Source organism: Durio zibethinus, chromosome 7 (genome assembly GCF_047325235.1).
Source record: "Durio zibethinus cultivar Kanyao isolate XHJ-2024 chromosome 7, ASM4732523v1, whole genome shotgun sequence".
Classification (NCBI taxonomy): Eukaryota; Viridiplantae; Streptophyta; class Magnoliopsida; order Malvales; family Malvaceae; genus Durio; species Durio zibethinus.
Genome location: NC_143168.1, coordinates 27,808,517 through 27,835,566, shown reverse-complemented (window position 1 = coordinate 27,835,566; position 27,050 = coordinate 27,808,517). Strand labels below are relative to the sequence as shown.

The 27,050-nt window shown below is 33.6% G+C and overlaps 4 protein-coding genes and 1 long non-coding RNA gene across 10 annotated transcripts; 4 read left to right on the top strand and 1 right to left on the bottom strand.

The window, feature by feature from the left end:
- The first annotated feature begins 5,497 nt into the window (after positions 1-5,497).
- Positions 5,498-9,239, top strand: LOC111277941 (Actin-binding FH2 (formin homology 2) family protein). Its single transcript, XM_022864384.2, has 4 exons — positions 5,498-7,598; positions 7,678-7,868; positions 8,028-8,263; positions 8,361-9,239. Exons 1-4 carry the CDS (start codon positions 5,884-5,886, stop codon positions 9,093-9,095), a joined length of 2,877 nt encoding a protein of 958 aa, XP_022720119.2. The 5' UTR covers positions 5,498-5,883; the 3' UTR covers positions 9,096-9,239.
- An 880-nt stretch (positions 9,240-10,119) lies between these two features.
- On the top strand, positions 10,120-12,887 carry LOC111277316 (luminal-binding protein 5-like). Its single transcript, XM_022863686.2, has 7 exons — positions 10,120-10,275; positions 10,371-10,635; positions 10,721-10,932; positions 11,028-11,750; positions 11,843-11,997; positions 12,092-12,174; positions 12,257-12,887. The coding sequence occupies exons 1-7, from the start codon at positions 10,227-10,229 to the stop codon at positions 12,750-12,752; spliced, it is 1,983 nt and encodes a 660-aa protein (XP_022719421.2). The 5' UTR covers positions 10,120-10,226; the 3' UTR covers positions 12,753-12,887.
- A 590-nt stretch (positions 12,888-13,477) lies between these two features.
- RECQSIM (RECQ helicase SIM) lies at positions 13,478-20,988 on the top strand. Of its 3 annotated transcripts, none has more exons than XM_022863683.2 (17): positions 13,478-13,638; positions 14,123-14,724; positions 14,818-15,037; positions 15,133-15,243; positions 15,625-15,814; positions 16,066-16,375; positions 16,499-16,725; positions 17,189-17,245; positions 17,674-17,754; positions 17,969-18,032; positions 18,231-18,330; positions 18,415-18,498; positions 18,891-18,978; positions 19,136-19,252; positions 19,356-19,448; positions 19,786-20,299; positions 20,437-20,988. In XM_022863683.2, the coding sequence occupies exons 2-16, from the start codon at positions 14,133-14,135 to the stop codon at positions 20,098-20,100; spliced, it is 2,649 nt and encodes an 882-aa protein (XP_022719418.2). In that variant the 5' UTR covers positions 13,478-13,638; positions 14,123-14,132; the 3' UTR covers positions 20,101-20,299; positions 20,437-20,988. The 3 variants fall into 3 exon arrangements, with proteins under 3 accessions (XP_022719418.2, XP_089620317.1, XP_022719420.2); XM_089764191.1 differs by lacking the exon at positions 20,437-20,988 and adding an exon at positions 19,546-19,597 and having other exon boundaries at positions 19,786-19,925; XM_022863685.2 differs by lacking the exon at positions 15,133-15,243.
- Positions 20,989-21,586: 598 nt separating this feature from the next.
- On the top strand, positions 21,587-22,569 carry HTA7 (histone H2A 7). Its single transcript, XM_022863681.2, has 2 exons — positions 21,587-21,947; positions 22,176-22,569. The coding sequence occupies exons 1-2, from the start codon at positions 21,753-21,755 to the stop codon at positions 22,419-22,421; spliced, it is 441 nt and encodes a 146-aa protein (XP_022719416.1). The 5' UTR covers positions 21,587-21,752; the 3' UTR covers positions 22,422-22,569.
- A 509-nt stretch (positions 22,570-23,078) lies between these two features.
- Positions 23,079-26,429, bottom strand: LOC149518293 (uncharacterized). Of its 4 annotated transcripts, none has more exons than XR_016343755.1 (4): positions 26,035-26,429; positions 25,260-25,378; positions 24,261-24,372; positions 23,079-23,707 (listed from the first exon to the last, which is right to left on the bottom strand). It is a non-coding gene; the product is annotated as an uncharacterized LOC149518293 (long non-coding RNA). The 4 variants fall into 4 exon arrangements; XR_016343754.1 differs by having other exon boundaries at positions 23,079-23,352; XR_016343753.1 differs by having other exon boundaries at positions 23,079-24,372.
- Between the last annotated feature and the right edge of the window lie 621 nt (positions 26,430-27,050).

Sequence of the window (27,050 nt, the reverse complement as noted above, 5' to 3'; positions counted from 1 at the left end):
AACTAAACTAGTAGTAGGTGAAAAGGTATAGCTTTAATTAAAAATAATTCAAATCAAAACTCAATGAGTTTCCACTAATGCGGGTTGTGGTAATTCCATTATAATGTGGAAAAACACCAACTTCTTTCACATATTAATAATCAATATTTTATAATAAGTGACAGTCATGTGCTAATGATGTAATTGTCACATATCATTTTTTTACGATAAAATTTTTTTTTATTTTTTAATTAAAAATGACATTTGACAATAACATCTTAAATTACACGATAAATAATTGTCATTTATGTCAATATATAAATATTATATCAGTATTATTTTAACGATGTTAAAAGGTTGAGATAATTTAAAATATAGAAATAAAGTTTAAATACTTTATTATAAAAATTTTTTGTTTAGGCACCATATTAAAAAAGTACAATAATTCAAGAGTCAAATGAGTAATTATCCCTAATATTTAATAGTTAATGGGTGTTAGTGCTCAGATTAATTTGTCCAAATATCATCATTATGATAAACCAACATTGGGCCCTGCAATTAGTAGTTGTTTTAAACTATTGATTCAGCCAATAATGCAAGAACAACTTGGCCAATTAAGGTTACTTAGTCATTTAGGATGCACATGGTAATCATTAGAAATATAATCTTTTGGTTATCATTGGTCCAAGTCCCTTGAATACAAAGTGAAGCTTTGTCGAATACAGGTCATTTGGTGCTAATTTTCTTGTACAAAAGATATCACATTTTGGGTATAAGAAAAAAATTATTGGTATTAAAATTTAAAATTTATACTTATCAACTTGACTCTCCGATGTTATATAAAAATGTTGGTTTATTATTTTTCAATTGAGTTATTAATTATCAATTTATTTCGATTGATACGTCAATTTTAATCTTATCATTTGAAGTTTGAACTATTTAAATTAAATATTTTTATTATTTAAATATAAATAATTTATCTCAAATATTATATTTAAATTTTTATATTTAAATTTTATTTTTTAAAAATATTGATTTGATTATCGAAATACAAATATAAAAAAAAATCTCTGACATTTATCATTAATTGCACCTAATGATTTAAGGTTTTTACCTTTTTTTAAACTAACTCGTCAGCAACAATCTTGATTTAATCAGCTATCTTTATCGATTAAAAAATTAAATAACAACCAAACATTTGTCTCTAGAGTAATTATGAATTTTCAAAGCGAGATCAAAGTAAAAATCTTGAAAGCCGGATACATATTCACCCACCTAAGTAACCTAGTACACGGTACCATATTAATGCATGTGATGTTTGTTTTAGGACAAAAATACGATGGAAATAAAGAACAACAAACAGGTCAAAACGAAAGATAGAGACAGCTAATGAGGTTTTGTTTTATATACGTCACCTTGTATTGGTGGCTTTGTTGATCTGTCATGATCATGTGTTTGTTTCTTGTTTCCAAAATTCAACCAAGTGCAAGTACTAGTACTATAGCTAGCCTCTAGATTTCACCAAAAACCAGTCAAATTTGATGGCAAATTGAACCTGGATTGAGTTTTGACAATGGGAAGAAGCTGTCAAAACAAGTGAAAACCTGGCTGAATCTGTCGTACAAAATTGGATGGACCATGCGCGTTATCTTTATGGAAAATATTGCTTATTTTTTCATTGTTTCCAAAATAATTGTTCTTTTTATAGTCAAATTTTGTACAAATGTATATATTTAATAAAGATTGAGATGATTTTAGCTTGATTTATTCAAATTTTTAGAGAATTTAAATAAAAAATTAAAATTTTTTAAATAGATTTAGATATAAATTTTATACTTTGTTTAAATTTTAAGCGAGGTATTGGATATAATAATTAAAGTTTAAATTTTACTTGATTTAGTTCGAATAAAATATTATAATTATATAAATATATATTTAAATTTAAATTTTTAAATTTTATTTTTTTAATATTTTTTTTAAATTCTTATTATATAAATTTAATTTAATTTACAAATATAAGATTTATTTTTATAATTTGAATCGAATTTTAAAAATTTTAAGATTTTAAATATCGAATTGAATCGAATCTAAATATGTATTAAATTATTAATATCAAACGTGAATTTGATCTAAATCCAACCTTATCTGATCTATAAACATCTCTATTGACAAATTCATTGATGAATTTCATTTATTTCATCAATTACTATATGTTACATAGTTGAAACATTGGAATTAATGAATTGAACTTCTGATGAATGGGAGATAATCTAAACCTCGTCAAACCATGAAAATGCATAAAGTTAAGCTTAGATATATATAAAGATTTGGTGAAGAACACTTGAAAATTGAATCCTACTTGCCCCCCATTGATTATTCAAAAATTCTTCAATTTAGACCATGCTCTAAATTAACAACCATGGCTTTTTCTTTTTTATTAAATAAGAAAAAACGAAATCAATAGCGTCAACCATGAGAAAAGAAGCTTCTAAATCTTATAAAAATAACAAAAATGGTAATCATTTAATTATAATTTTCAACAATTATATAATCTATTAGTAGAATAGTAAATTTTTAATTTCAATTATTAATTTTTTTAAGTGAAAAAAAATTATCTAATTACAATTATGATGGAATATGCACAGATTGCTTTATACTTATTTGCATCAAATTAAGGCAAGAAATCAATTTTTTGTTTAAAAAGCACTTTCAAAAATGCAAAACATATCTACATGATATCGATTGTGGAACAATTGGCCTTAGGGCCGATAATGGATCAATTTTTTTGGATAATGTATAAAATTGTACAATTTTAAAATTTGATATAAATTTGAACTAAATTTTTATACAATTCGATTTGATTTGAATCGAATTCTATTGATTCAGTAGTTTTTTAAATTAAAATTTATTATATATTATTTTAATATGATTTTTAATATATTTAAATAAATTTATATATAAAATAATTATTTTTATTTTATAAAAAATATAAAAATTAATAAAAAAATATATAATTCGATTTAAGTCTTTTTTTTTTTGGGTTTTCATTTTGCAATTTAAACCTAATATATATATATATATATTTAATATTAAAAGTTAATCCAAACTTAATAAAAAAAATAAAATCAAACTAATATTACACTTTCGTTTTTTTTATCTTAGTCGATCCAAACCTTGGTACAAGATTGCTGAATCCATGACTCAAAAATACGTGAAGCACCTGCTTTGATCCAATGTCTTCTGAGTCAAGGCCCATTATTGCTAATCCTGTCCATAATCACATATTTTATTATATTTTATTCCTCTCCTAAAATAAACATAAGGGCCCATTGCCTACAAGCCCATATTATTATTTCATTTTCATTTCTTTTAGTTATTAATTCAATTACCCTCAATGAACAAACTTACAAATGGATGCAGAAAATCAAATATTGAAATTTATTTAGCTAAATAAATTCCATAATAAAAGCAAAAATAACATGTTAGATATTGGACAGTTAATTAAGGTGATGGGCACCAATTTCATAGCCATTAATAATGTACAATACTTAAATGAAACAGTAGCAAAATTTGAATGAAGTTGAACAATAATAATTCTTCAGTAGTTTTGTTTCATTTCAACTCCATTGTTCAGGACCACTGTAGGTAAAAAATTTGGCACCAACCTTGAGTGAAATTGGAAGCAATGTAGGCATAGGATTCTTTCTCTTCTATGGGTTTTGTTACTTAGTTTCTGATACATCATTCTTTTGTAGGACTCCATTTGTTTTTTTCTTAGCTCCTGTAAGCTTCTTTTTCTTGCTGTACACATCCCATAATGTTTGGTGTTTTCTTAATGTCAAAAATGGACATCCCCCAACTTGCCATTGCAGTACTGATCAGAGAATTGGAAGGTATTAAAGCTTGGTCCTGTTTGGAGCTTCTTGTTGACAATGGGCTCCACTGTGTTTCAGATGTGGTCTGAGATATGTGACAGCACATTACCAAGCAGATGTTTTTTTTTTTTTTTTTTTTTTAGTTTTAGTGAAATTGTTCTTCAAATGCTGAACCAAATCAGTCACAAAATGCATGTAAAACCAGCCATTACTAAAAATCTAGTCTCAGTCTCAGCACAAATAATGAAAGCTCTTGTGTCCAATATACTCTTTTTGATCAGTGATAAGAGCTTTTGAAACGCTATATTTTTTAATAAAAGGAGTTGTAATTTGAGAATAAAAGAAAGTTTGTAGGTGTTAAAAATTTAATCAACTGAGCTAATTTTTAGATTCTAAATTACTAGTTTGTTAAAACAGATTTTTAATAATAAATTTTTCAGCAATGTTTAATTTATAGAAATAATTCCTTACAAGACAGATAGATCTTGACATTTGAACTTTGAATGCAATTTATATAAAATTTTATAGATGTAATTCGTAAAAATTTTTATTAGAAATAAATAAAAAAAATTTAATAACAAATTTGATCCAATAAATTGATAGAATTCAATGTGAATATCAATAATATGTAAAAAAAAATTAAAAATATTATTTATAATAAAAAAATTGATTAGTATTTATTCAATGATAAAAATTTTATCAATATTTTTATAAAAAATATCTATTTAATAAATATATCAAAATTTTTTCAAATTTTTTCAAATTTTATACATTTAATTTATGTTATGAGATTTTTAAATCTATTGACTTTAATTTTTTATTTTAATTTTTATTTATTCAATTATAATAAAAAAATTCATGAATTTCACTTATAAAATTTCATGCAAGTTTATCCCTTGAATTTTAAAGAAAAGATAATAACTTGTCTATCCTAGCTATGTTTATCAACAACATCAGATTTTTCAGCTGATTCTAGTTACAGTTTTGAATTTGAACATATATCTTTAACAAAAAAGATCTAGTATTTATCAAATTGCAATCATTTGCTTTGCCAGGATGAAATTCGGAGCCTTGCTTGGTTGAATTGACAATACAGACTAATACCAAATATAATTACTGAAAATCAACATCAATTCTACCAAACTAACGATACCATGTTTTGAACATTAAAAAAAAAAAAATTGACAATCAACAAGCAACCTTGCAAGTGGAGCCATGAAAAAGCTTGAGAAACAGACTAGTACTAAAAAAACGGCTACCAGCTTCCCATAATGCAGCATTCAAGATCTAGCTTTGGCCTAGATATGGCTTTAATTGCATAATGGAGGAATGGATGCATTACCACATGAGAAAGGAATAGACCAATTTTCAAGCTCTCTCTCTCTCTCTCTCTCTCTTCTTTTAATAATGGGGGTTGGAGAAACTTATGCTATCAAGAGTTGGGCAAAGTCCAACAGAATAGGACCCACCGACATTTTTGTAAGGTTTGAGCTTTAGGAACTTAAAAAGAGCTTTGTTTAAATGCAAAGACCATGATTCAGATTTTATAGATTAAGTTTTGAACACTGATGGTATCTAAAATCCTGTAGAAAATGATGAGGTGCATAAGCAATAAAGGGCAGAAATATATGTCAGCGTTCTCTAATAGAAAGCATATCAGAAAAGTTTGACAAAATAAAACTGGAAAATTAACCTTGAGGGGTATATCTGTAAGGCAAATTGTCCAACACATTTAAAAGTGTTTTGCTGGAGAATTTATGAAGGTGAGAAGGGATAAGAGAACATGAATAGGGGACAGAAGTAAAGAAGGTTCAGTACAGCTACAACTGCCAGGTTCAGGGGTACCTTGGAGTAGCATTAAAGACTGTGCAGGACTAGATGGTTTTCACTACACATCATCTGCATCACCGAAATAAATGTTTCTTTTTTCTAGAAAAAAAGGAAAGAGAGAATGCAATGCAACAAAAAGAAGTAGATTTATAAGCAGAAAGCTTGATTGGTGCTTTGATTGTTTCTAGTTGAAAAAATCATGGGTTATGGTTCTCAGATTCTTCACATGATTTTCATCATATTCCTGTTTATATCTTTAGGCAGCTCCCACATTTTGATTGCTGATGCTTTAATGGATGCAGCAGAGGAGTTGGAAGTTCATGGCCTACAGCAGATTTATTTCATGGAGGAAAGTGGGGGCAATCAGAACAAAATTGAGAAAGTTTCAGGACAGGATGAGAATGAACAAAAGGAAGCTTTGATTGTGCAAAAGTTTAGAGCCTTACTTGGACTGAAGAGTACCAAAAGAAGAAGAATTCCATTAAATGGTGCTGCTGGATATTTCTCACCATCTCCCTCTCCATCACCAAGCGTTGAAGCTGAGATTTTCGTTCCAGCTCCTGCTCCTGCTCCTGCTCCTGCTCCTGCTCCATCATCGCCAATGCTGGCTCATTTCCATCATCCACCACCTCGATCAAGCAACATGCCACCACCTGACAAGATTCACAATGAAAACACAGATAAAGGAAGAGTTAAAAGAATCCTGGTTCCAGTCCTTGTGTCTGGAGGAGCTGCCTTTTTAGCTTGTCTTCTTGGGCTCATCTGTTTCTGTGGCAAAATCAGAAAGAATAGGAAGAAATCAACAAAAACAATTTTCAGATACAACAAAAAAGGAAGAATTAGAGGCAAATCCAAGTATAAAAGTTCTCAAAATTCATCAAGCAAGGTGAGCTTAAATCCTGGCTTAGATCTCTTTTATCTTAATTCCTTAGGAGTGGACTTAGAGCAGCAACCAGCTTCTTTGAAACAAAGAGCTGAAACTGAGAAAACATCACCAAATCATAGCACTCCAAATTATGCATTAGATAAGAGGGAGGAATCAAATAGAGAAATTGCTATACAAGAATATGACAATGCTAGCAGTTCTTCAACAAGGGAAATTATGTCAGTTCATGAGGATGTAGAATCAGCAAGATATGATTCTGATGTTGGTAACTGCTCACCTTCTGATAAAATAATTCCTATTGAATGTCATTCATCTGATGATGAATCTTTTCATTCTTTTCTTGATTCGAATTCATCAAATGTTCGGATTTCCAATGCTTCAGCTGGTAGTCTTAGTGATAGATCAGAAATTCCTCTAAATGAAACAAAGATATCATCATCTCCTCAGCATTCTTTTGCACCTCCATCCATGTCCATATCAATGTCAGGACACAACACAACAACTTTACAGCCTCAATCTCCATGTAGCCGCCAGGATTCTCCTGATTGTCAAAAGAATTTCACACCCTCACCCTCACCCCCACAACCTCCACCTCCACCTCCTCTGCCCCCAGTTTTGCGTATTTCTCCTTTAAATTCTTCTTCATCTGCAACAACTAGAGCAAGATTCAAATCTTCAACTTCTTCTACATTGCTTAATATAACACCTGCTAGGAATTCAGATGCCTCTTCGGGATCAAACCAAAACCAAGCAAACCCATGTGACGTCCCATTTTCACCTCATAAACCTTGTAAACCTTTGCCAAGTCCACCTGGTATTCCTCCACCACCATGTCCGCCTCTATTTCTGAAAGGAAACAATAACCCCGTCAAAGGTCCACCACCTCCACCAGCCCAACTTCCACAATACACACCACTGGGCAAAGATGGTGCTCCATTGGCAAAATTGAAGCCACTTCACTGGGACAAAGTCAGAGCTGCACCAGATCGCTCTATGGTATGGGATAAGCTGCGGTCAAACTCATTCGAGTAAGTTATCTCATCTTTTTTTGTACTCTAAATTCCCATCTTTTTGATCCTGAGAATTAAGAAATCTGATATGGAACAGATTGGATGAGGAAATGATGGAGTCACTTTTCGGATACAACATACAAAATTCAATGAAGAATGATGAAACAAAAAGCAAAACCCCTTCTCCAAGCCAGCATGTACTTGAGCCCAAGAGATTGCAGAACATAACCATTCTTTTAAAAGCACTGAATGTGACAGCTGAGCAAGCATGCAATGCATTGATGAAAGGTATAGCACAGGCTTGGATTCACTCATTCATTGTTTGATTAAAGCTAAACATAAAACTCCCTTCAATGGAATTAGTTCGACCATTGACAAATGAATTCCGAAATAAATATGATTAAGAAGAAAATTCCTTTTTAACTTTCTTCAATTGGTGAAAAGCAGGAAATGGTTTGGTTTTACAACAACTAGAAGCATTAGTGAAAATGGTACCCACCAAGGAAGAAGAGGCTAAGCTTTCTAGCTACAAAAGAGATATCAATGAATTGGGGTCTGCTGAGAAGTTTGTTAAAGTACTTCTAAGCGTTCCATTCGCCTTCTTACGTGCTGAAGCTATGCTTTTCCGAGAAACTTTTGAGGATGAGGTGATTCATCTTAAAAACTCATTTTCAATGCTGGAGGTAAGCATCAGGCTACAATTCATATAAGCTGTTTTGTAACAAAGCTATACAGATTCCGGTACAAACAACTGATACCTTCATTTCATTGTTCTACTAGGAAGCCTGCAAGGAACTCAGATCAAGCAGGCTCTTCTTAAAGTTACTTGAAGCAGTACTCAAAACAGGCAACCGAATGAATGTTGGAACAATTAGAGGAGGGGCTAGAGCATTCAAGCTTGATGCCCTCCTTAAGCTTGCGGATGTGAAAGGAACCGATGGGAAGACTACGTTGCTCCATTTTGTTGTCCAAGAGATTATTCGCTCCGAAGGTATAAAAGTGTCTGACAGCATTATGGGGAAGATCAACCAGAGAAACAAGAGCTGCAGAACAGCTGAAGAAAAGGAAGAAGATTATAGAAGAATGGGACTAGACCTTGTTTCTGGTTTAAGTACTGAACTCTACCATGTCAAGAAGACAGCTACACTTGACCTGGATGTTCTTGCAAGTTCTGTCTCGAACCTGTCAGATGGCAAGGCTAAACTGCAACATCTAGTCCGTAAGGAGCTATCAACAGACGAAAAAAGTGGGAATTTCATTCGTTCAATGAATTCCTTCCTGAACTATGCGGAGAAGAATCTAAAGGAGCTACAAGAAGATGAACATAGAGTCCTATTACATGTCAAAGAAATCACAGAATATTTCCATGGAGATGTGAGCAAACTAGATGAAGCTAATCCACTTGGGATATTTGTGATTGTAAGAGACTTTTTGGGAATGTTAGATAATGTTTGTAAAGAGCTTAGAAACTTGAAAGTCCCACGTAGTCCTAGCCCTCTGGCTCCATTTCGATAGATTTAGAATGTTTTGCTTGGTGTGATAATAAATTTTTGCTGTCCCAAAATCCCAAACATTGATCGGGTTGTAACTTAAAATTGTACTTTTTCTGTAGAGTTTTTTCAGGTTCAGATTGATTTGTCAGCTGAGGCTGCTTGCCAAGTAGTTGGGTTAATAGTTTGTTCAGTTGAATTGAATCGATATATATATATATATATTTTTTATATTATGATTACGATTTTAACTGAAGATCTTTAATTCTCTGATTCTAGCATTATTGAGCTAACAATCTATTGGTATAATGATCAATTTGATTGCATAAACTGTTTTTACAATAACAATTCATTACTTAGACTAGCAATTCAGCATTGAATTGCATATTATAATATGGGCAGATTTTTTTGTTAAATTTTAAAATTAAGTGGCTGAAAACAGGTAAGATTAAACTGTGTTTTATTATTAAAATTCAAAATAATAAAAATAAAAATTTGAAGGATCTGGAAACTGAATCAATGGTCAGAATTAACTCAATCCGATGAATATTACAGACTCTAACTCTATTATAAGAAAATTACATGAAATTATTATTGAAAAGTTCAAATTCTGCAGGACACTGTCAATTTTGAGATCCTTCTAAAAGATTCAGCACTTGGGTCTGTTGGAGTCTGATCTGCCCATATCCGGGCCTAAAACCCTTCTAGAAGATTTCCATGGCCTAGGGAGCTTGTGCGGGCGCTCTGTCTGCCTGTTATGAGCCCAGGGCCTGAGCCCTCTTGACGGATTCTGCTGATGGTACCTGGCATGGGTGCGCCGCTTGGGCCATGACATTAGTATTCCGAAATTGCCAACCCAAAAAGAATCATTTTGGTGACGTGGCCTTCCGACATTGCGTCGAACACTCTAGCACGGACCCCGTAACGTTAGTAGTCCGAAATTGCCAACCGAAAAAACATCATTTTGGTGACGTGGCCTTCCGCCATTGCGTCGAACACTCTAGCTCCGAGCCGCCTCTCCTCTGTATAAATAAACCCACCCTTTCAACTCTTACATCTCACTGAATCAAAAACCAGAGCCTTCAAGGTTAAAAAAAAAAAAAAAGAAAAATTTTGATTTTCCCACTTCATACGTAACAAAGAAGCAACAGCAACAATGGTGAACAAAAACAGGGCATTTTGGATTTTATTTCTCTTTATTTCAGGTAATCACAAAAGCTTTCTTTTACTTTTCAATTGATTTGCTCTGTTTTCCCCTGTTTTACTCTGTTTCATAACTATATTTTGTTGTTTTATGAAGAGTTCTTCATGGAGATAGCAGTAGCAGCAGATGAGCAGAATTTAGGAACAGTGATTGGAATTGACCTCGGGACTACGTATTCTTGTGTGGGAGTTTATAAGAATGGGCACGTGGAGATTATAGCGAACGATCAAGGGAACAGAATCACCCCATCATGGGTTACATTCACTGATACAGAGCGTTTGATTGGAGAAGCCGCAAAGAATCAAGCTGCTATCAATGCAGAACGCACTATCTTTGATGTTAAACGTCTCATTGGAAGAAAGTAAGTAAAAAAAACAAAGTTAAATTGTTGGATTTTTTTTTTTTTGGAGGTGAATTGAACTTGGGGTGTTTGGTTTTTATGTTAGATTCAATGACCCAGAGGTTCAAAGAGATATCAAGTTCTTGCCTTTTAAGGTGGTGAATAAAGATGGGAAGCCTTATATTCAAGTTCATGTTAAAGGTGAGACTAAAGTTTTTAGCCCTGAGGAAATCAGTGCCATGGTTTTGACAAAAATGAAGGAAACAGCTGAAGCTTACTTGGGAAAGAAGATCAAAGATGCTGTCATCACAGTTCCTGGTATGATTAAATCTCCTTGTTTTCTCAGTGTCTTTTTATGGAACTATCAATTACAAGAATATGGTTTTATGAGTTTTGTTTTTGTGATTTTGTAGCTTATTTCAATGATGCGCAAAGGCAGGCTACTAAGGATGCAGGCACCATTGCCGGGCTAAACGTGGCTCGGATCATCAATGAGCCTACAGCTGCTGCCATTGCCTATGGATTGGACAAGAAAGGAGGAGAGAAGAACATTTTGGTTTATGATCTTGGTGGTGGAACATTTGATGTTAGCATTTTGACTATCGATAATGGAGTGTTTGAAGTTCTTGCTACAAGTGGGGACACCCACTTGGGAGGAGAAGATTTTGATCATAGAGTAATGGATTATTTCATCAAGTTGATCAAGAAGAAATATAACAAAGATATTAGCAAGGATAACAAGGCTTTAGGGAAGCTTCGTCGCGAATGTGAGAGAGCAAAAAGAGCTTTGAGTAGCCAACATCAAGTTAGAGTTGAGATCGAGTCATTGTTTGATGGTGTTGATTTCTCTGAGCCATTGACAATGGCAAGGTTTGAAGAGTTGAACATGGACTTGTTTAAGAAAACATTAGGACCAGTGAAGAAGGCTTTGGAGGATGCAAATTTGAAGAAGTCTGATATTAATGAAATTGTTCTTGTTGGAGGAAGCACTCGAATCCCCAAGGTTCAACAATTGTTGAAGGACTTGTTTGATGGCAAAGAGCCTAACAAGGGTATCAATCCGGATGAGGCTGTAGCATACGGTGCTGCAGTTCAGGGTGGAATTCTTAGCGGTGAAGGCGGTGAAGAAACCAAAGGTAATGATCTACTTTCATTGATATTGGACTAATTGGCCTGGCAGCATAATGTTTATGAATCATTGACAAGATTTTCGGTTTTGATTTTGCAGACCTCCTTCTTCTAGATGTTGCTCCTTTGAGCCTTGGCATTGAAACAGTTGGAGGTGTCATGACTAAGTTGATCCCCAGGAATACTGTTATCCCAACTAAGAAATCTCAGGTTTTCACCACTTACCAAGACCAGCAAACCACAGTTTCCATCAAGGTAAATCAATCAATGCACGTTTATTTTAAACTTCAAACATCAAATCTTGCTTTTCGAATGCAAACTAAAACTATATGTATTTACAAAATTATAGGTTTATGAAGGAGAAAGAAGCCTAACAAAAGATTGTCGTGAACTTGGAAGATTTGACCTAACTGGTATTCCACCTGCTCCAAGGTAAGTTGGTAATCCAAATCTGATTATTACCTTGTTTTAAAGTGTGCCAGCCTGACATTGACCAATGTTAATGTTCGTTCAGTGGAGTTCCTCAAATTGAAGTCACCTTTGAGGTTGATGCCAATGGCATCCTCCATGTGAAAGCAGAGGATAGAGCAGCAAAGAAATCACAATCCATTACCATCACCAACGACAAGGGGCGTCTCAGTCAGGAAGAGATTGAAAGGATGGTGAAAGAAGCTGAGGAATTCGCCGAAGAAGACAGGAAAGTGAGGGAAAAGATCGATTCCAGGAACAAGCTAGAAACATACATCTACAACATGAGGAGTAGCATAGATGACAAGGACAAACTTGCAGACAAGATTGATTCTGATGACAAAGAGAAGATTGAGAACACCTTGAAAGAAGCTCTTGAATGGTTAGATGATAACCAAAATGGAGAGAAAGAAGATTTTGATGAGAAACTGAAGGAAGTGGAGGCAGTGTGTAATCCAATCATAAAACAAGTCTATGAAAAGAGTGGTGGTGGAAGCTCAGCTGGATCAGCAGAGGAGGAAGAACCTACTGATGAGTTGTAAAAAATTGTTGAGAAAAAGAGGATTAAGATTCATTTCTTTTATTTTGTTACTTGTAATTTTGATTTACCTTTTGCAATATGTTCCAAAGTATATGAAAAACATGTAAAAGTCTTTCCTTTTTGTGTTCTTTTAGCATTTTCTTACTCTTGCGTGATACATGCAAAAGTTTGTTCCTTCAAGTTTAAGGTTTGTCTTGATCAGTCCAATTTCTTCAAAAAAGTATTGATACATGCATTAAAGATTATTATTTCATTCACCATTAGTAAATTTTAAATTATTTCATAAGCATAAACGACCAATAATTATAGTATAATTAATTGATTGTAATAAAAAAATTATAAATAATATGTTTTTCATTAAAATAATGTAACTCTTTTATTTTCATTACTTTTGAATTTAAAAAATTCATTAGATGTGCCTAATTCTAGCCTTAGAATGGCAAAGATGAAAGAAATAATTATTTGAAAAACTTTTATATAATTTTTTACATAATTTTGTCAAAATTATGTAATAATATTTTAATAACATTTGATATATTTTAATTTTGACAAATTTTATATAATTTTGATAATTTTTTGTTAAAATTTTGATAATCAATACAAATTTTCATATAATTTTAATAAATTTTCTAATAACTTAGGTTTTACGACGTCGTTTCATCAAGTAATTTGCAAGGGTCTCACTCTCAATACTTTTTAATTGGAGCCCTAAGGTTCAATTTTTGCGCCTTAAGCTCTTCAAAAGCAAATATTATTTTTTCGCGGCCAATTAAAATTTTAATTCAGAGAAAAAATTTCAGAAAAAAAAAAAAAAAGAAGCTTTCCTCATTGCCCAAAAATTCCCCCAATTTTTCTTGGATCTCAAGCTGAACCGCCCTCCGAGATAGGTCAGAATTCTGCACTTTTGTTTTTTTTTACCTAATTTGCAGTCCGATTTTAAATTTTAATAATTTGTTTGGCTTTTATTTCATTGGAATCTCGTTTTCTTTAAACTTTTAAATCTCCTCACTCCTGTGCTTGATTTTGATCCTCGAGGTTCGTTTGTTTTGCTAGAAAATGAAAAGGAAAATGAAGAAAACTCATAAAATATCGATTTAGACATTAGTGTAGTGAGACGAAGCTCGCATCGCTTTGTTTTCTTTTTAAAAAATTTTCTTTCTATGTCTCTATAAATTACTTTTGCCTGCCCTATCATCGTTATTACTTATTATCATTTTAAAAAATAAATTTTAAAGGAAAAAAATGGTGAAAGAAATAGATTTCTAGTGTCATTTTCGAATAGAACTCAACTGAGTCAACTGGCTTTTGTTTTATATGCATTTGAATTATCCTTTACCATAGGAAGGTTTTTGTTTGATCGTTGGTTGACAGTTCTCATGAAATGGGTGGAAATGATTTGTCGTCTGATCAAGTTATTAAGAAGCTTATTGAAATGGGATTTGAGAATTCTGATGCCATAGAAGCTGTAGAATCCGTAGGACCATCAGTGGATGATGCGGTTGAGTATGTTTTGAAAGGTTGTCGTAGGAATAATCTCGGTGCATCAACTAGTTCTCAATGTTCTTCAAGGGATGGGAAGAGTCTGGGTAAGAGAGCTACGTCGTTGTTGCAATCTATGGGTCGAATGCGACAGACTAGCATATGGGATCATTTTCAATCTGCAAGTACACCCAAAAGAATCAGGGGTAATGATGTATCTGATGCAGTTGTGTCCAGATCCCAGGTGTTGCCTAGTCCTGAGGAAGAACACAAGGAACCATTTCCATTTATGAATAATCAACTTGAAACTGTGCCAGAATCATTGCAAGTTTGCTGCTCTGAGGAGCTGGATATTGGATTGAATTGGGAGCTGAAGGCTAACAGTTTATTAAGAAAGCATTTTGGTTTTTCATCCTTGAAGGGTTTCCAGAAGGAAGCCTTGGCTGCGTGGCTTGCTCACCAAGACTGTCTTGTTCTTGCTGCAACAGGATCTGGTTAATACTTATATTCTTTTGCTTGTCTTGTTTTTTGCAAATTCACTTTGCTATCTCATAACTTGGAAGGTCCTAATTATTTACCTTCTGCAGGAAAGTCTCTTTGTTTCCAGATTCCAGCATTATTAACAGGAAAGGTTGTAGTTGTGGTTTCTCCTTTGATAAGCTTGATGCACGATCAATGCTTAAAATTATCAAAATTTGGGGTCTCTGCTTGTTTTCTTGGATCTGGACAACTGGACAGCAGCGTGGAGCAGAAAGCCATGAGAGGAATGTATAATATTATATATGTTTGTCCAGAAACAATTCTGAGGTAGGTGCATATATTGCCTCTTGGTTTTCCCTCTAAGAAAATGATTTGTTCTTTATTTTGTTTGTAATTGAGAAAGTACTATTACTTTTGTGCAGACTAATAAAACCTCTTCAGAGGCTGGCAGAAAGTCATGGAATCACATTGTTTGCAATTGATGAAGTACATTGTATATCTGTGTGGAGCCATGATTTTCGGCCTGACTATGGGTATGTATTGCTTATGTTTTGTGTGGCTGTTTATATTTTTTTGTTGACTCATTCAACTTAATATTGATGCTTATTTGATTTTCGGAAAAGCATGCATTTTACTAAACCGTGTCTTAAAAACAGTTAAGAGTCAGCCAAATAACTATTCATGGCTAAAACAAGTGTGTTTTACACAAGATAGTGAATTTTGACTGCATTTATACTAAGTCAATTGTTGTAAGTTTCCATAATTTGTTAATGTTTGATTTTTTTTTTCTCTACTACCTTTTCTGTATTTATTTGGCTATTTCTCATTTCGGTAGCCACACATCTCTTTGTAATTTGTAATTTCATTTTATTACATCCTTATAAGTTCTTGTATCGTATGTTCCACTGTTTCAGTCGATTGTCTGTGTTGCGAGAGAATTTCAGTGCCAGAAATTTAATATTCTTGAAGTATGACATCCCAATTATGGCATTGACTGCTACTGCCACAGTTCGGGTTCGGCAAGACATTCTTGATTCTTTGTGCATGTCAAAGGAGACAAAGATTGTGGTCACTTCATTTTTCCGTCCAAATTTACGATTCTCAGTGAGTTTTCACTTGTGTTGGCGTTTCAGTCATATTTAGTTTTTTTCTCTTCTGCTTCCCTCTTGCTTCTTTCAAACTTCCACTTGGAGGGGTTTTTATGTATCAAGAAACTTAAATGGTTTCAATTTGTTTTCATTTGATTTTATTTCCCTTTTCAATGAACATATTGAATTTCTCTCTATACTATCTCTTATCATGAAATCTTGTGTGTTTTACTGGGAATCTCAAATTTTGTTCTCCGCTCTTTACAGGTAAAACATAGTAGAACATTGGAGTCTTCATATGGAACGGATTTCTGTCAACTTATAGATGTTTACGCCAGAAAGAAAAAGATTGGTGAAACGAAACAAACTCTAATCTCACAAGAAATCCATGGCCAATCGGATTCAGATCATTCTTCTGCTTGTGTCTTTAATGACATTGAAGATAGTGACATTGACAAAAGTGATGATGAAAATTCAACAAAGGAAAATGGTCCAATTTCTTCAAGGGAAAAGCAAATGTCAGTAGAGTATTTAGAAAATGAGATTGATGTCTTTGAGAGCGTGGAAGATTGGGATGGTATTATCCTTTGATACTTTAATTTGATCTTCCATGTATGCCATTGCTTGTCTTGTCTTATAGACATGAAAAGATTCCAGCTTTGCTGCTTTTTGCTATATTTTGATTGCTTTTATTTTTCAGTTGCCTATGGTGAATTTTGTGGACAAGCTTATTCTGAAGAAAGGGATTCACATGGGTCATTTGAGACAATCGAACCACCAAATAAACCAGAAGAAAGACTGAGGCTTTTGCAAGAGCCTCTTGAACAAGGACCGACCATCATATATGTTCCTACAAGAAAGGAAACACTGAGCATTGCGAAGTATCTTTGCAAGTTTGGAGTAAAGGCTGCTGCTTACAATGCAAAGGTAAATATTTATACAAAATTTAATCTGGGTCTAAAATGATGCTTATCATATCCTTGCAGACATTAAGCCCTAATTCTTTGAACATTTGAGCTGTGATTTGATGATGTCTTAGTTTCATTCTTCCTTTGCAAATCACATTTCAGTTTTTTGCAGTCATTAAGCACTAATTATTGTGTACTTTTGAACTGTGGTTGCCTGGTTGGTAGCATATATGTCATTGCTTCTTTCTGTTTTAAATCTTGTTTTTCTGTCTTTCTTCGTCGTTTTCCTCTCATTGTGCATGTTAACAAATCATTCTGATGTTCATTCCATTAAAACTCTGCCCATGCATATCATTCTGGTTATTTGACTGGCGTTCTCACTGGTAAAATCTTGCATGCTAGGTTCTACATGCTAATGATAAGAGTTTATATTTGTTTAATAAGAAACTATTTTATGAGTTTCCCCTCTCTTCTCTTCTCAGTTGCCAAAATCGCATTTAAGGCGCGTTCACCAGGAATTTCATGAGAACTCCCTAGAGGTATGGGTTGTCAGTATTCACTAAGATAATGAATTACTTCTGTATAATTCTGTATTTTTATTGTAACCATCTTTGAAAAGATGTTCACTTTTCCAAAAATTAAATCATTTTTCCCAAGATTAGACTTCTCTCAAACATTCATCCAGTTAGCTATCTGGTTGTCAAAACCATTTATTGCCTTTAGGCTGTAGCCTAGATATGATTGCATATCCAACGATTAGTTTTCATTCTCTCCTTATAAAATGCTGATTACATAACTAATGCTGAATCTGCTTTTGTGCGTTCTGCAATTCTCTTCTCTGTTTATACCTTTTACATCCTTTTTCTTCTTTAGTCTTATTTTGTCTATTGAGATCAAATGATATTTTATAGGTGAACTACTGTTTTTTATCTAATCCAGCCATCTAACAGACAAGTTATTTATGCAGGTTGTTGTTGCAACTATGGCTTTTGGAATGGGGATTGACAAGTTAAATGTTCGAAGAATCATACATTATGGTTGGCCACAGGTCTATCTTCTGGTTTTGATTTACTTGTGCAATTGTTGACTTGCATCATTTGGTGATAGGTCTTGCTGTGTGGCATATTACTGGTTCACATTTTCTTTTCCCTTGCAACTTGTATGCCTAATAGTTTTACAGGTTTCTGTCCCATAATTGGTGGGATATAGTTATCATTTTTTGATCAATTGAGCTTTTTTCTAAAGCTTGATTCTGATTGCAGAGTTTGGAAGCATATTATCAAGAAGCTGGTCGAGCAGGAAGGGATGGAAAATTAGCAGATTGCAGTAAGCCTATTTACTATTTTAGAACATATGTCATGGTCATTGTCAAAGCAAAAACTTACCTAGTGTTTTTTCTAATTGAGAACTACTAATATGTTAGCCTTTTACTACTATCTGAAGTTTGTATTTTGATCACCTCTTTTACCCTTGATTTTGGGAACATTTTAATGTTAGAATGATCTGTACTCTTTGTCCTAGCAGTTTTATATGCAAACTTATCAAGAGTGCCAACACTTTTGCCTAGTAAAAGAAGCCAAGATCAGGCAAAGTGGGCATATAAAATGTTATCCGATTTCTTCAGGTTTGCATAAAAAACATTTTTCTTGCTTGTTTTGCTCCCTTTCTTCTTTGACTATTTATTACAGAACTTTTTATTTCCTTGCAGATATGGCATGGATACTTCTTCCTGTCGAGCCAAAACCCTTGTTGAGTACTTTGGGGAGGATTTTGGTGATGAGAAGTGCCTCTTGTATGTAATGCTTATTTTAAGGTTTTGTATGGTAGTTATATGTGATGTTATTTTGGGATTTCCATATCATAGTTCTCATAATATGGGTACTTATTTATATATTTGAAACCACCAAATTATAAAGATCAATCTACACTGACCTAGATAACAATTAGCTTATAAATGTATGTGTGTAATCTTTTAAATTTCAAGCAAGAAGAACCTCTTTGTGCCAAATGACAAGGTTGTTCACTGTATGGTGTAATTGCAATATAATCTTTTTTTTTTTTTTTTTCATAATTGTGTTTTTCCACAGTTGACAAGAATAAGATCTCATTGAGATTTAGCTATTTGATTGTTCTTTCCTTTTCCCCCTTTATTCTAACTCTTCCACTGAAATTCTTTTTACTTAGGTGTGACATTTGTGTTGATGGACCTCCTAAGATGCAGGATTTGAAAGAGGAGGCAAACATTTTGATGCAAATTATTGCTGCTCGTTATGTAAGTGTGTGTGATTGTTTTCATTTTCTTATTTAATTTCTTACATTTCGTTACATTCTTGAAGATCTCATGAAGCTAATGAACAAATTATACACTTATGATCAAACAGATTTAGTTTCTCAAATCTTCTGTTCATGATATTTATATCAAATTGCAGAATGAGAGCAGTTTCATGGACGGTTCTTATGATGATTCTCTGTGTAATGATATTCAACAACAAAATTTCCTGGCGAAGCCTAACCTCAGAACTTTTGTCGATAAAATAAGGGAGCAGGTGATCTCTCTTTCAAGTATCTACCTGGTTTAACAATATTGAATATATGTTACAGGAATTCTCACATGCTATTTGATGATTGTCATATGATGGCCATATGCAGTCTCAAAAATTCATAGCGACTGATCTGCTATGGTGGAGAGGTCTAGCTCGGATCATGGAAGTTAAAGGATATATCAGAGATGGGGATGATAAGGTACACACTTAAAAAACAGCTTCTCCAACTTCAGTCCATGAACAAAATTTGAAAGCAATCCTAACAGTATAATTATGTCCTATTGCCACTCACCAAGGTTTCATCCCTTCAACATACCTGGGCAACTTAGCCACTCTAGTCCAGAACAGGTGGCTTAGAATATCTTTGGTTGCTTCTTTTGCTAGTTGTTCCTTTCTGTTCTTAGATTCTGTAAAGTAAAAACATGCATTTCTTTTGTTGTTTCTTTTCTAATATGCGTGGAATCAGCTGGATTTTTAGATATGAATATATTGCTTGAACACTCTGGTTTGTCGTTTAACTGCATTGTCTTCTGCAGATTCATGTTCAGATAAAATTCCCAGAACCAACAAAAAAGGGACTGGAGTTTCTCCAGTCCGAACGTGATAAAGCTTTCCATGTTTACCCGGAAGCAGATATGCTTCTCTCAATGAGAAGACCAAGAGCTTATTCCACTTTCTCAGATTGGGGAAAGGGCTGGGCTAATCCTGAGATCCGTTGTCAGCGCTTAAGGAAGATACTGTCATCCAACAGGAAAGCACGGAAGCCTAGAATCAGGAAATCAAAAAAACATTTACCTGATTTAAGTACTTCACGGGGTAGAATATCTGCAAAAATCTCAAAATATAAATGATGAGTTAGAATATATATATATATATATATATATTGTTTCCCTGTTTTGGTAAAAATGTATCTGTTAAAAGTAATACTAATCTTTTCTTTTTGGGTATTGAGAGAACCCAATGAAAAGTTAAAGGTACATGACCATTATTGAAGCAAACCATGAAGGATGGAAGAGTAACACAAAAGCCACCAAGAACTTGTCAATCAAAGTAAGGAATCTCCATTCTTCACGAAAACATTTCTCATTTGTTATCTTCTGCCAACTAACAGAAATTATTGATGGATTATGTTCGTATAATTTTTGCGGTTATCGGCTTCTCTACCTCATTCTTTTTCGTTCTACCAGGTTTCAAGAAATGGCAAAGGCAACAGGTTTTGAAAGAGAGGCTAAGGATCATTAGTCAGGCATTGGAACATGCAGAGGAAAGAGCTTTGAGGTTCCAAGAAAGGCATGATCGTATTCTTAGCCAAATATGTTCATATTACATGGTTAATCAGGACCTTGAGGATGCCTTGGCTGCTGCTCGAGCTGCCATGAATGAGGCTTTGGAGTTTGCCGTTGTGTTGAGGAAGATGCAATTGCAGATTTTGAGGTCGTTCCCTGATGATGCTGATGCTTTTCGTGTTGGATAGGCCAGGAAAATCGTTATTGAAAGCTCCAACTTAATGCAAAACAACCCTTACAAATGCTGGAGTTGTCATTTGTTGAAATCCATCCTAGAAATCATTCTTTTTTAAAATTTTGATAATGTAATTTTATTTCTTTTATGATTATCGTGTTCTTAATACGAGGGAACAAATTCTAGGAAACAAAATATACGTCATCCAAAATTAAAAAGCAATGACGTTTTCATGATCATTACTTCATAAATAAATACATCTAATTAATATTCTTTTACTTTAGATTTATTTACAAGCTTGGTTTGATACGAGTCAGATTCTAAACATGAATTTTGTTAGTTTTAAATTATATTTTACTAATATAATATAATTTTTATTTAATTTGTTAAAAATATATTTAAAAATATTAATATTTTATTTTATTTTTTCAATATTTTCATATATTTTAAAAAAAATTTTGGAGCTCTAAACCTGACAACTACGAAATGGACTTCAACCGGATCTTTTAAAAGGTTATCAGACAAGATCATAACATTGTCAATAAAATTTTCAGTATTTCTATCTTTTCGATGAATCCGATCATAAACAGATTTAATATTACCAATCAATTTCAACAACCTTATCCTAAATATATTAATTAAACAAATTTATTGGCTCTTGCCCCAAGCAATTTCCTGATTGGCCCAAACCCCAATTGCAAGGATGGTTACTGTGGACAATCTCTGACCGTAAGATTGAACCTGAACAAGCCCAACCCCCGCAAAATCTACCCGTCAGATCTAAACCATGGATCCAGACTCTTATTAGCCGAAAACTAGACGCACGGATTGCCAACGTGGCATATTGCAGCTATAAAAAACCCGCTCTCCTCTGTCATTTTCCCTTCAAATTCAAATCAAATCCAAACAAAGGAAAAACAGCTCTCTACTGTCCTCAGATCAAATAAAAAATCTCTCAGATTTTCAACTATTTCTTTTTTTTTTTGGTCATATTTTTCCCTCCGAAAGCCTAAAAAGCGAAGCATCGTCGTTTTAAGATTTTATGGAGCCGACATCGAAGCCGGCGGGGGGCAGGAGAGGAGACAGGAAGAAAGCGGTTTCTAAGTCGGTAAAAGCGGGACTGCAATTCCCCGTGGGTCGTGTTGCTCGGTTCCTCAAGAAAGGTCGTTATGCACAGCGTTATGGAGGCGGCGCTCCCGTCTATCTTGCCGCCGTCCTTGAGTACCTTGCCGCTGAGGTATCTGATCCTCATTTTCTTTTGATCTACTTTTAGAAGATTGTCTTTGTTAGAGAAACGAGAAAATGTTAAAAGCAAAGCGAAATTAGAAATCAAATTTCTATTGCTGTATTTTGATTAAATATTTTTTTAATTGATTTTTCTGTGATAGAAATTAATGTTTAGATCCTAAAAATCTGTTTCTGGGATTTATTCCTTTGGTTTATTTATTTATTTACTTTTGGTCAGGTGTTGGAACTGGCTGGGAATGCGGCACGTGACAACAAAAAGAACAGGATCAACCCAAGGCACGTGCTACTAGCCGTGAGAAACGACGAAGAGTTAGGGAAGCTTCTTCAAGGGGTAACAATTGCGAGTGGTGGAGTTCTTCCGAACATTAACCCGGTTTTATTACCCAAGAAAACCTCTTCTTCTTCTTCTTCGTCATCTGATCCTGAAAAAGCATCAAAGCCCAAATCCCCCAAAAAAGCTTAGCCTAATAAGATCATTTAAACATAATTTAACTCCTCTTTCCTTTAATGTTATTGTAGGAGTTTAGGGGATCTCTACCTTTTTGTACTATCTTTTTAGTGCATGAAAATGACTTTTAGTGATAATTATGGAAATGTTCTTGTTTCCCATCCTTCCGGTTGATTTCTTTATTTGGGTATTCATGAATGTTTTGGGTAATATTTGCTAGAATCGGTAATTCAAGGGAATGGTTAAATTAGAGAGATGAATGTTCAAAATGTCGGTTTTGACTTGACATTTAATTTCCTCCTTGGGTTAAATTAGAGAGATGAAGCTTACAAAGGCGTGCCTGCTGGGAAATGGGATTTAAGTTAATGTTCAATACATAATTATGCCAATAAAAGTGACTTCACTCAGTTGTTATAGCACTTTCTGAAAGTGAAAGGAAACAGTTTCATAACAAAACTCAGACCAACTTTAAGAAAAGATTTGATTAAATGCACTATTGCAGGTACAAATTTATAACACAAGAACAATTGATTGGCACTAATAAATTTTATATCAAACAATCCTGTCTTGTCTTTTCCTTGACAGAAAGCTATAATTTGTAGTTTAATCTATGTTTTTGATGTGTCCATCCATGTGCATGAAATATTTTAACTAGGAATTACAACAATGGAATTTAGTAAAAGATTCATTAACCTATATCAACATCATAATAACCACTGAACATCTGATTAACACCATCGGATAAAAATTGAACTGTGGAAGAACAATCACATGCATAACCAAGTAGCATATTTAGAAATAATTGTAGAAATAGTGGTTCTCAACCTTAAGTCAGGAGCTGGCAAGCCCAAGAATTGGGGACCGCCACCATATTAAAGCTATCACAAGTCGTTTTGTAATTCATTTATGCAGAATTACTGAAGACAGTTTTGAAAGAATCGAACCCCTGTTCCAGATAAATGGTTAACATTACAAACAAATTAATACTCAAGATAAAATGCTGTCCTAGGCCATTCAAATTTCCTTTGATCTGTGAATCCATCATTGAAAGATTGAGCTTTGAACGTGAATTCAATGGAGTATTATAACATGAAGTGTTGGCACTGTTAGTGTTGTTATTTGGTTTAATGGAAGGCTGAGGTGAAATATCACTAGAATTACATGTTTCCTAATCTTCTAATCAATTCTCTGATCATTACATTATCGCTAGAACCAGGGATAGTAGTTCCAGCAATGGATGCCATTGGGGAAGACACCATGGAGCTCAATATTGACTCAAACTCGATCAAGAGAGGTTTACCCTGAGGAGTTATTGAAACAATATGTGCAAACTAAAGATTGCATGGAAAGCAAAACACCATTCAATCTTCAACTAAAGATTGCACTAATCATGATTAAGTTTTGAAGTTTTGATTTCAAATAGTACAGAGGAACACTGAACTAAGCTAAAAAATAATACAATGGAGCTGGTTCAACTCAATGGTGACTTTGGCTGCTGTTAAATCTCGTCTTATTTTTAGAGAGAGTTATATCAGCATGAAAAAGCATGACAATAATTTGATGCAAACAACGGTAATGAATTTGTGCATAGAACAATCACATCAGAGTGTTTTGCTTCAGTTTCAACCACAGTAAGATTGGTAAAAGAAGACTAAAGCAAACATGTATTTTTTTTTTAACATAAAAGTTCAGGTAAGCCATGACTACTCATTTCAGGATTAGATGCTTTCTGGTCACTGTGTGTGATTTTGTATGCCACTTTAAACTGCTGAATAACAACGTAAGTAAATTATCAATAAATCATGCAAAGGTCAAAATTCATATGATTTCTTTTGGTATATTACTTTTAAATACCTTGCACTCCCAAGTATTGCCTGAATAGTGAATTGTTGATCCCTAGGCCAAATCAAGGTAGCATGAAGTTACTGCAGCCTCGTCGGAGTCAATTTTATTCACCCTATGGCACCTAAAAAAAACAACAATACTCTCTTTCAAATAAAATATGCTTGTAAAGTTAAACTATATTTGGAATGTAAACCTGGTGGAAGAAAATTCATCTTGTTTAACATACCACACTGCAAAAGGACAACAGGATTGAGATTCACACAACATTTAAGAAAAGCAAAGTGCCCAAAGATCAGCACCACCAACAACAAATTAAGCTAGTTCCCAATGGACATTGGAATGATGTTGAAATCATGGAAGATTTAAACAGTACATTGGAATGATTCATTTCCAATAGAAAAACAAAAAGTTTATTTGAGCCTTTAAATCATAATGTTCTTATGCATGTGAAGGTTGCTTCACTTAATTGCATTGGTTTTAAGGTTGAAAAGGGTGACAGGAGGCATGCCTGATGGAGACCATAAGAGCTCTTGGCCTGTTTTTCTCACATTTTTACAACCCCAAGGCACGCAAGTTGACCGGTGATTTAGAGGCCTGTCTTGGTGTCATTTTATTCCTCCAGAGCTGGTTGGATGGGCTGCCCTTAAAACGCAGGTGACTATCACCTCTTACCTAATTTTCTTATTGTTGTTATTGTGTTTTTTTGGTATTGCAAGAGGAGTCCTTGGTTTGGACACCAATGGACAACTACATGAAAAAACAATAGCCCTGTTTTTAGCATTATAGAACTTTCATATCAAATACTTAAAATCTACTCCTTAGATTAAGCCAGAAGGAAACCAATAAAGAGATTCCAGCCACATGACTTACCCAGACACTTTGCTTACTATATTGTTTAACAAAAGAACTTGATGAATGATGATAAAAGGACAGAAAGTAAAACCAAAAAAAAGTTTATTTAAAGAAAGCAAACACTGTATCAGTGCATGTATAAGTATTAGTTCTTACATTATTGCATATAAAGTGCACCCCAACGACCAAATATCAGTCCTCTCATCAATATCTGTATGGCTTGGGCACAACTCAGGAGCTCGGAAAGGTGCTGAATAGTGCTGAGATTCCCATTCCTACATATGAACACAACATCCAACAATGAGCATGGTAGAAGATGCATTAAGCTGATAGACAGAAAAATGTGCCTTGAAATATTACATTCAAACTTAAGCAGAATATTAAAGATGACAACTGATAGTGCCATAAGATAATGCCATAAATTATTATGGCTTTTAAAAAATCAAGAAAATGACTTTTAACATATTTTATGATGATGAAAAAGGTATATGCATCATACAAATACGCCATGTACTTATACGACATTTTATTTTATTTTTGCCAACAAGATAAACAAATTTTATACAAAATATTGAGTACAAAATGAAGTATGAAAATCAGAAATACAAAAAACTTCTGAAAATTAATAATAATAATAAAAAAAAGTTGCATGCAAAGCAAAATAAAAAGAGTTTACTAAACATACAAATAAAGAAAAAAGAGGAAGGGAAAATTACCCATGAGAATTGAATCTCAGATAGACTATTGTAGAAAACCCAAAAAAATCATTTTGCTTTTATAGTTGAAAGAGTTTGCTCTTAATATACCTAACATGCAAGCATGAAAAACCTCATAATGGTAATCCTCACAGCTTAAAATAAAGCCAATGAAAAATATAAATTAATCGAACCTAAATTGTCAGTAATAAAACGTCATTGGAATTTCAACTTACAGATTTTTCGTCAGAAGCTGCGAAATCGATGAAGGATTGGCTCGACGTCGGAACCCACTGTCGGTCTTCATCTCCATCAAACTTTTACTAAACCCACAAAAGGTCTTCGACTCTCTTCCAAAGGCAATGGATTCAGTGTTTGCCGCCATTGTTCAAGCTCCTGCAGATCCCATTCTCGGGGTAACTCATCATCTCTCCATCTCTCTCACCTCTCTCAACCGACTATTATTATTCTCCGTTTCCGATCAGTTTCTTTCTTTCTTGCTTTCTCCCCTATCTACATTTTCTAGAAGCTTTTCCCTTCAGGCAGTTGTGGAAGCTTCTGGAAAAGCTTTGTTTTCACAATTACACCCCCCCCCCCCCCAATTAATTTTTTTTACATTGTTTACCTGTCATTTCTAAAGATGCTGGCGGATAAATTTCATATAAAGTTATAGATAGTAAATTTGGGTGATTCTCAATGTCATTAATTTTGTTTATTGTAAAAGATCTGAGTACATGCTTATGGATGTGGTAGAATTGTAGCTTAGCATTGTCTAATTGGGCCTATATATTTAATCATGTTCATCAGCATGTTTTGTGCTTAGGTCCTTCCTATATAACAATCGGCATGTAAGGAATAAAACGACAAGGAAGACGAGATTTTGCAAAAGGCTCTGTATGACTGAAATTATAGAGCATTTCAAGAAGAGTGGGCTTAAGCATAACTGCTTATGAAATTTGAAATACTTCCTTTGTTTATAGTAACGGAGCTTCTTGGTCATTATTGTTCTTAATATTTGTTAGGCATTTGATATGAGAATTTTCCTGTACCGATGGATCAGGACAAAGTATTTGATTCACATGTACATAATGAATATTTTGATATCCAAAGTACTTCAATGCATTTTAATTTTGTTGTTTCAACAAGGGTAGATGTAAATTATTAAAGTTTAGGATCTGAATGTAAAATATTTAATTTCAAATTTTTATGATTTTTTGTTGATAATTAATTTGTAATCCGAATTTTTTTGAGA

Excerpts from the sequence above, each read along its gene's own strand:
- LOC111277941 (XM_022864384.2), top strand. The coding sequence starts at position 5,884 with ATGGGTTATGGTTCTCAGATTCTTCACATGATTTTCATCATATTCCTG. Across the intron at positions 7,869-8,027 it reads ATGCAATGCATTGATGAAAG|GAAATGGTTTGGTTTTACAA; the intron begins GTATAGCACAGG and ends GGTGAAAAGCAG. Across the intron at positions 8,264-8,360 it reads ACTCATTTTCAATGCTGGAG|GAAGCCTGCAAGGAACTCAG; the intron begins GTAAGCATCAGG and ends TTGTTCTACTAG.
- LOC111277316 (XM_022863686.2), top strand. The coding sequence starts at position 10,227 with ATGGTGAACAAAAACAGGGCATTTTGGATTTTATTTCTCTTTATTTCA. Across the intron at positions 11,751-11,842 it reads AGGCGGTGAAGAAACCAAAG|ACCTCCTTCTTCTAGATGTT; the intron begins GTAATGATCTAC and ends TTGATTTTGCAG. Across the intron at positions 12,175-12,256 it reads GGTATTCCACCTGCTCCAAG|TGGAGTTCCTCAAATTGAAG; the intron begins GTAAGTTGGTAA and ends ATGTTCGTTCAG.
- RECQSIM (XM_022863683.2), top strand. The coding sequence starts at position 14,133 with ATGGGTGGAAATGATTTGTCGTCTGATCAAGTTATTAAGAAGCTTATT. Across the intron at positions 15,244-15,624 it reads GATTTTCGGCCTGACTATGG|TCGATTGTCTGTGTTGCGAG; the intron begins GTATGTATTGCT and ends CCACTGTTTCAG. Across the intron at positions 18,499-18,890 it reads GGTGATGAGAAGTGCCTCTT|GTGTGACATTTGTGTTGATG; the intron begins GTATGTAATGCT and ends CTTTTTACTTAG.
- HTA7 (XM_022863681.2), top strand. The coding sequence starts at position 21,753 with ATGGAGCCGACATCGAAGCCGGCGGGGGGCAGGAGAGGAGACAGGAAG. Across the intron at positions 21,948-22,175 it reads TTGAGTACCTTGCCGCTGAG|GTGTTGGAACTGGCTGGGAA; the intron begins GTATCTGATCCT and ends ACTTTTGGTCAG.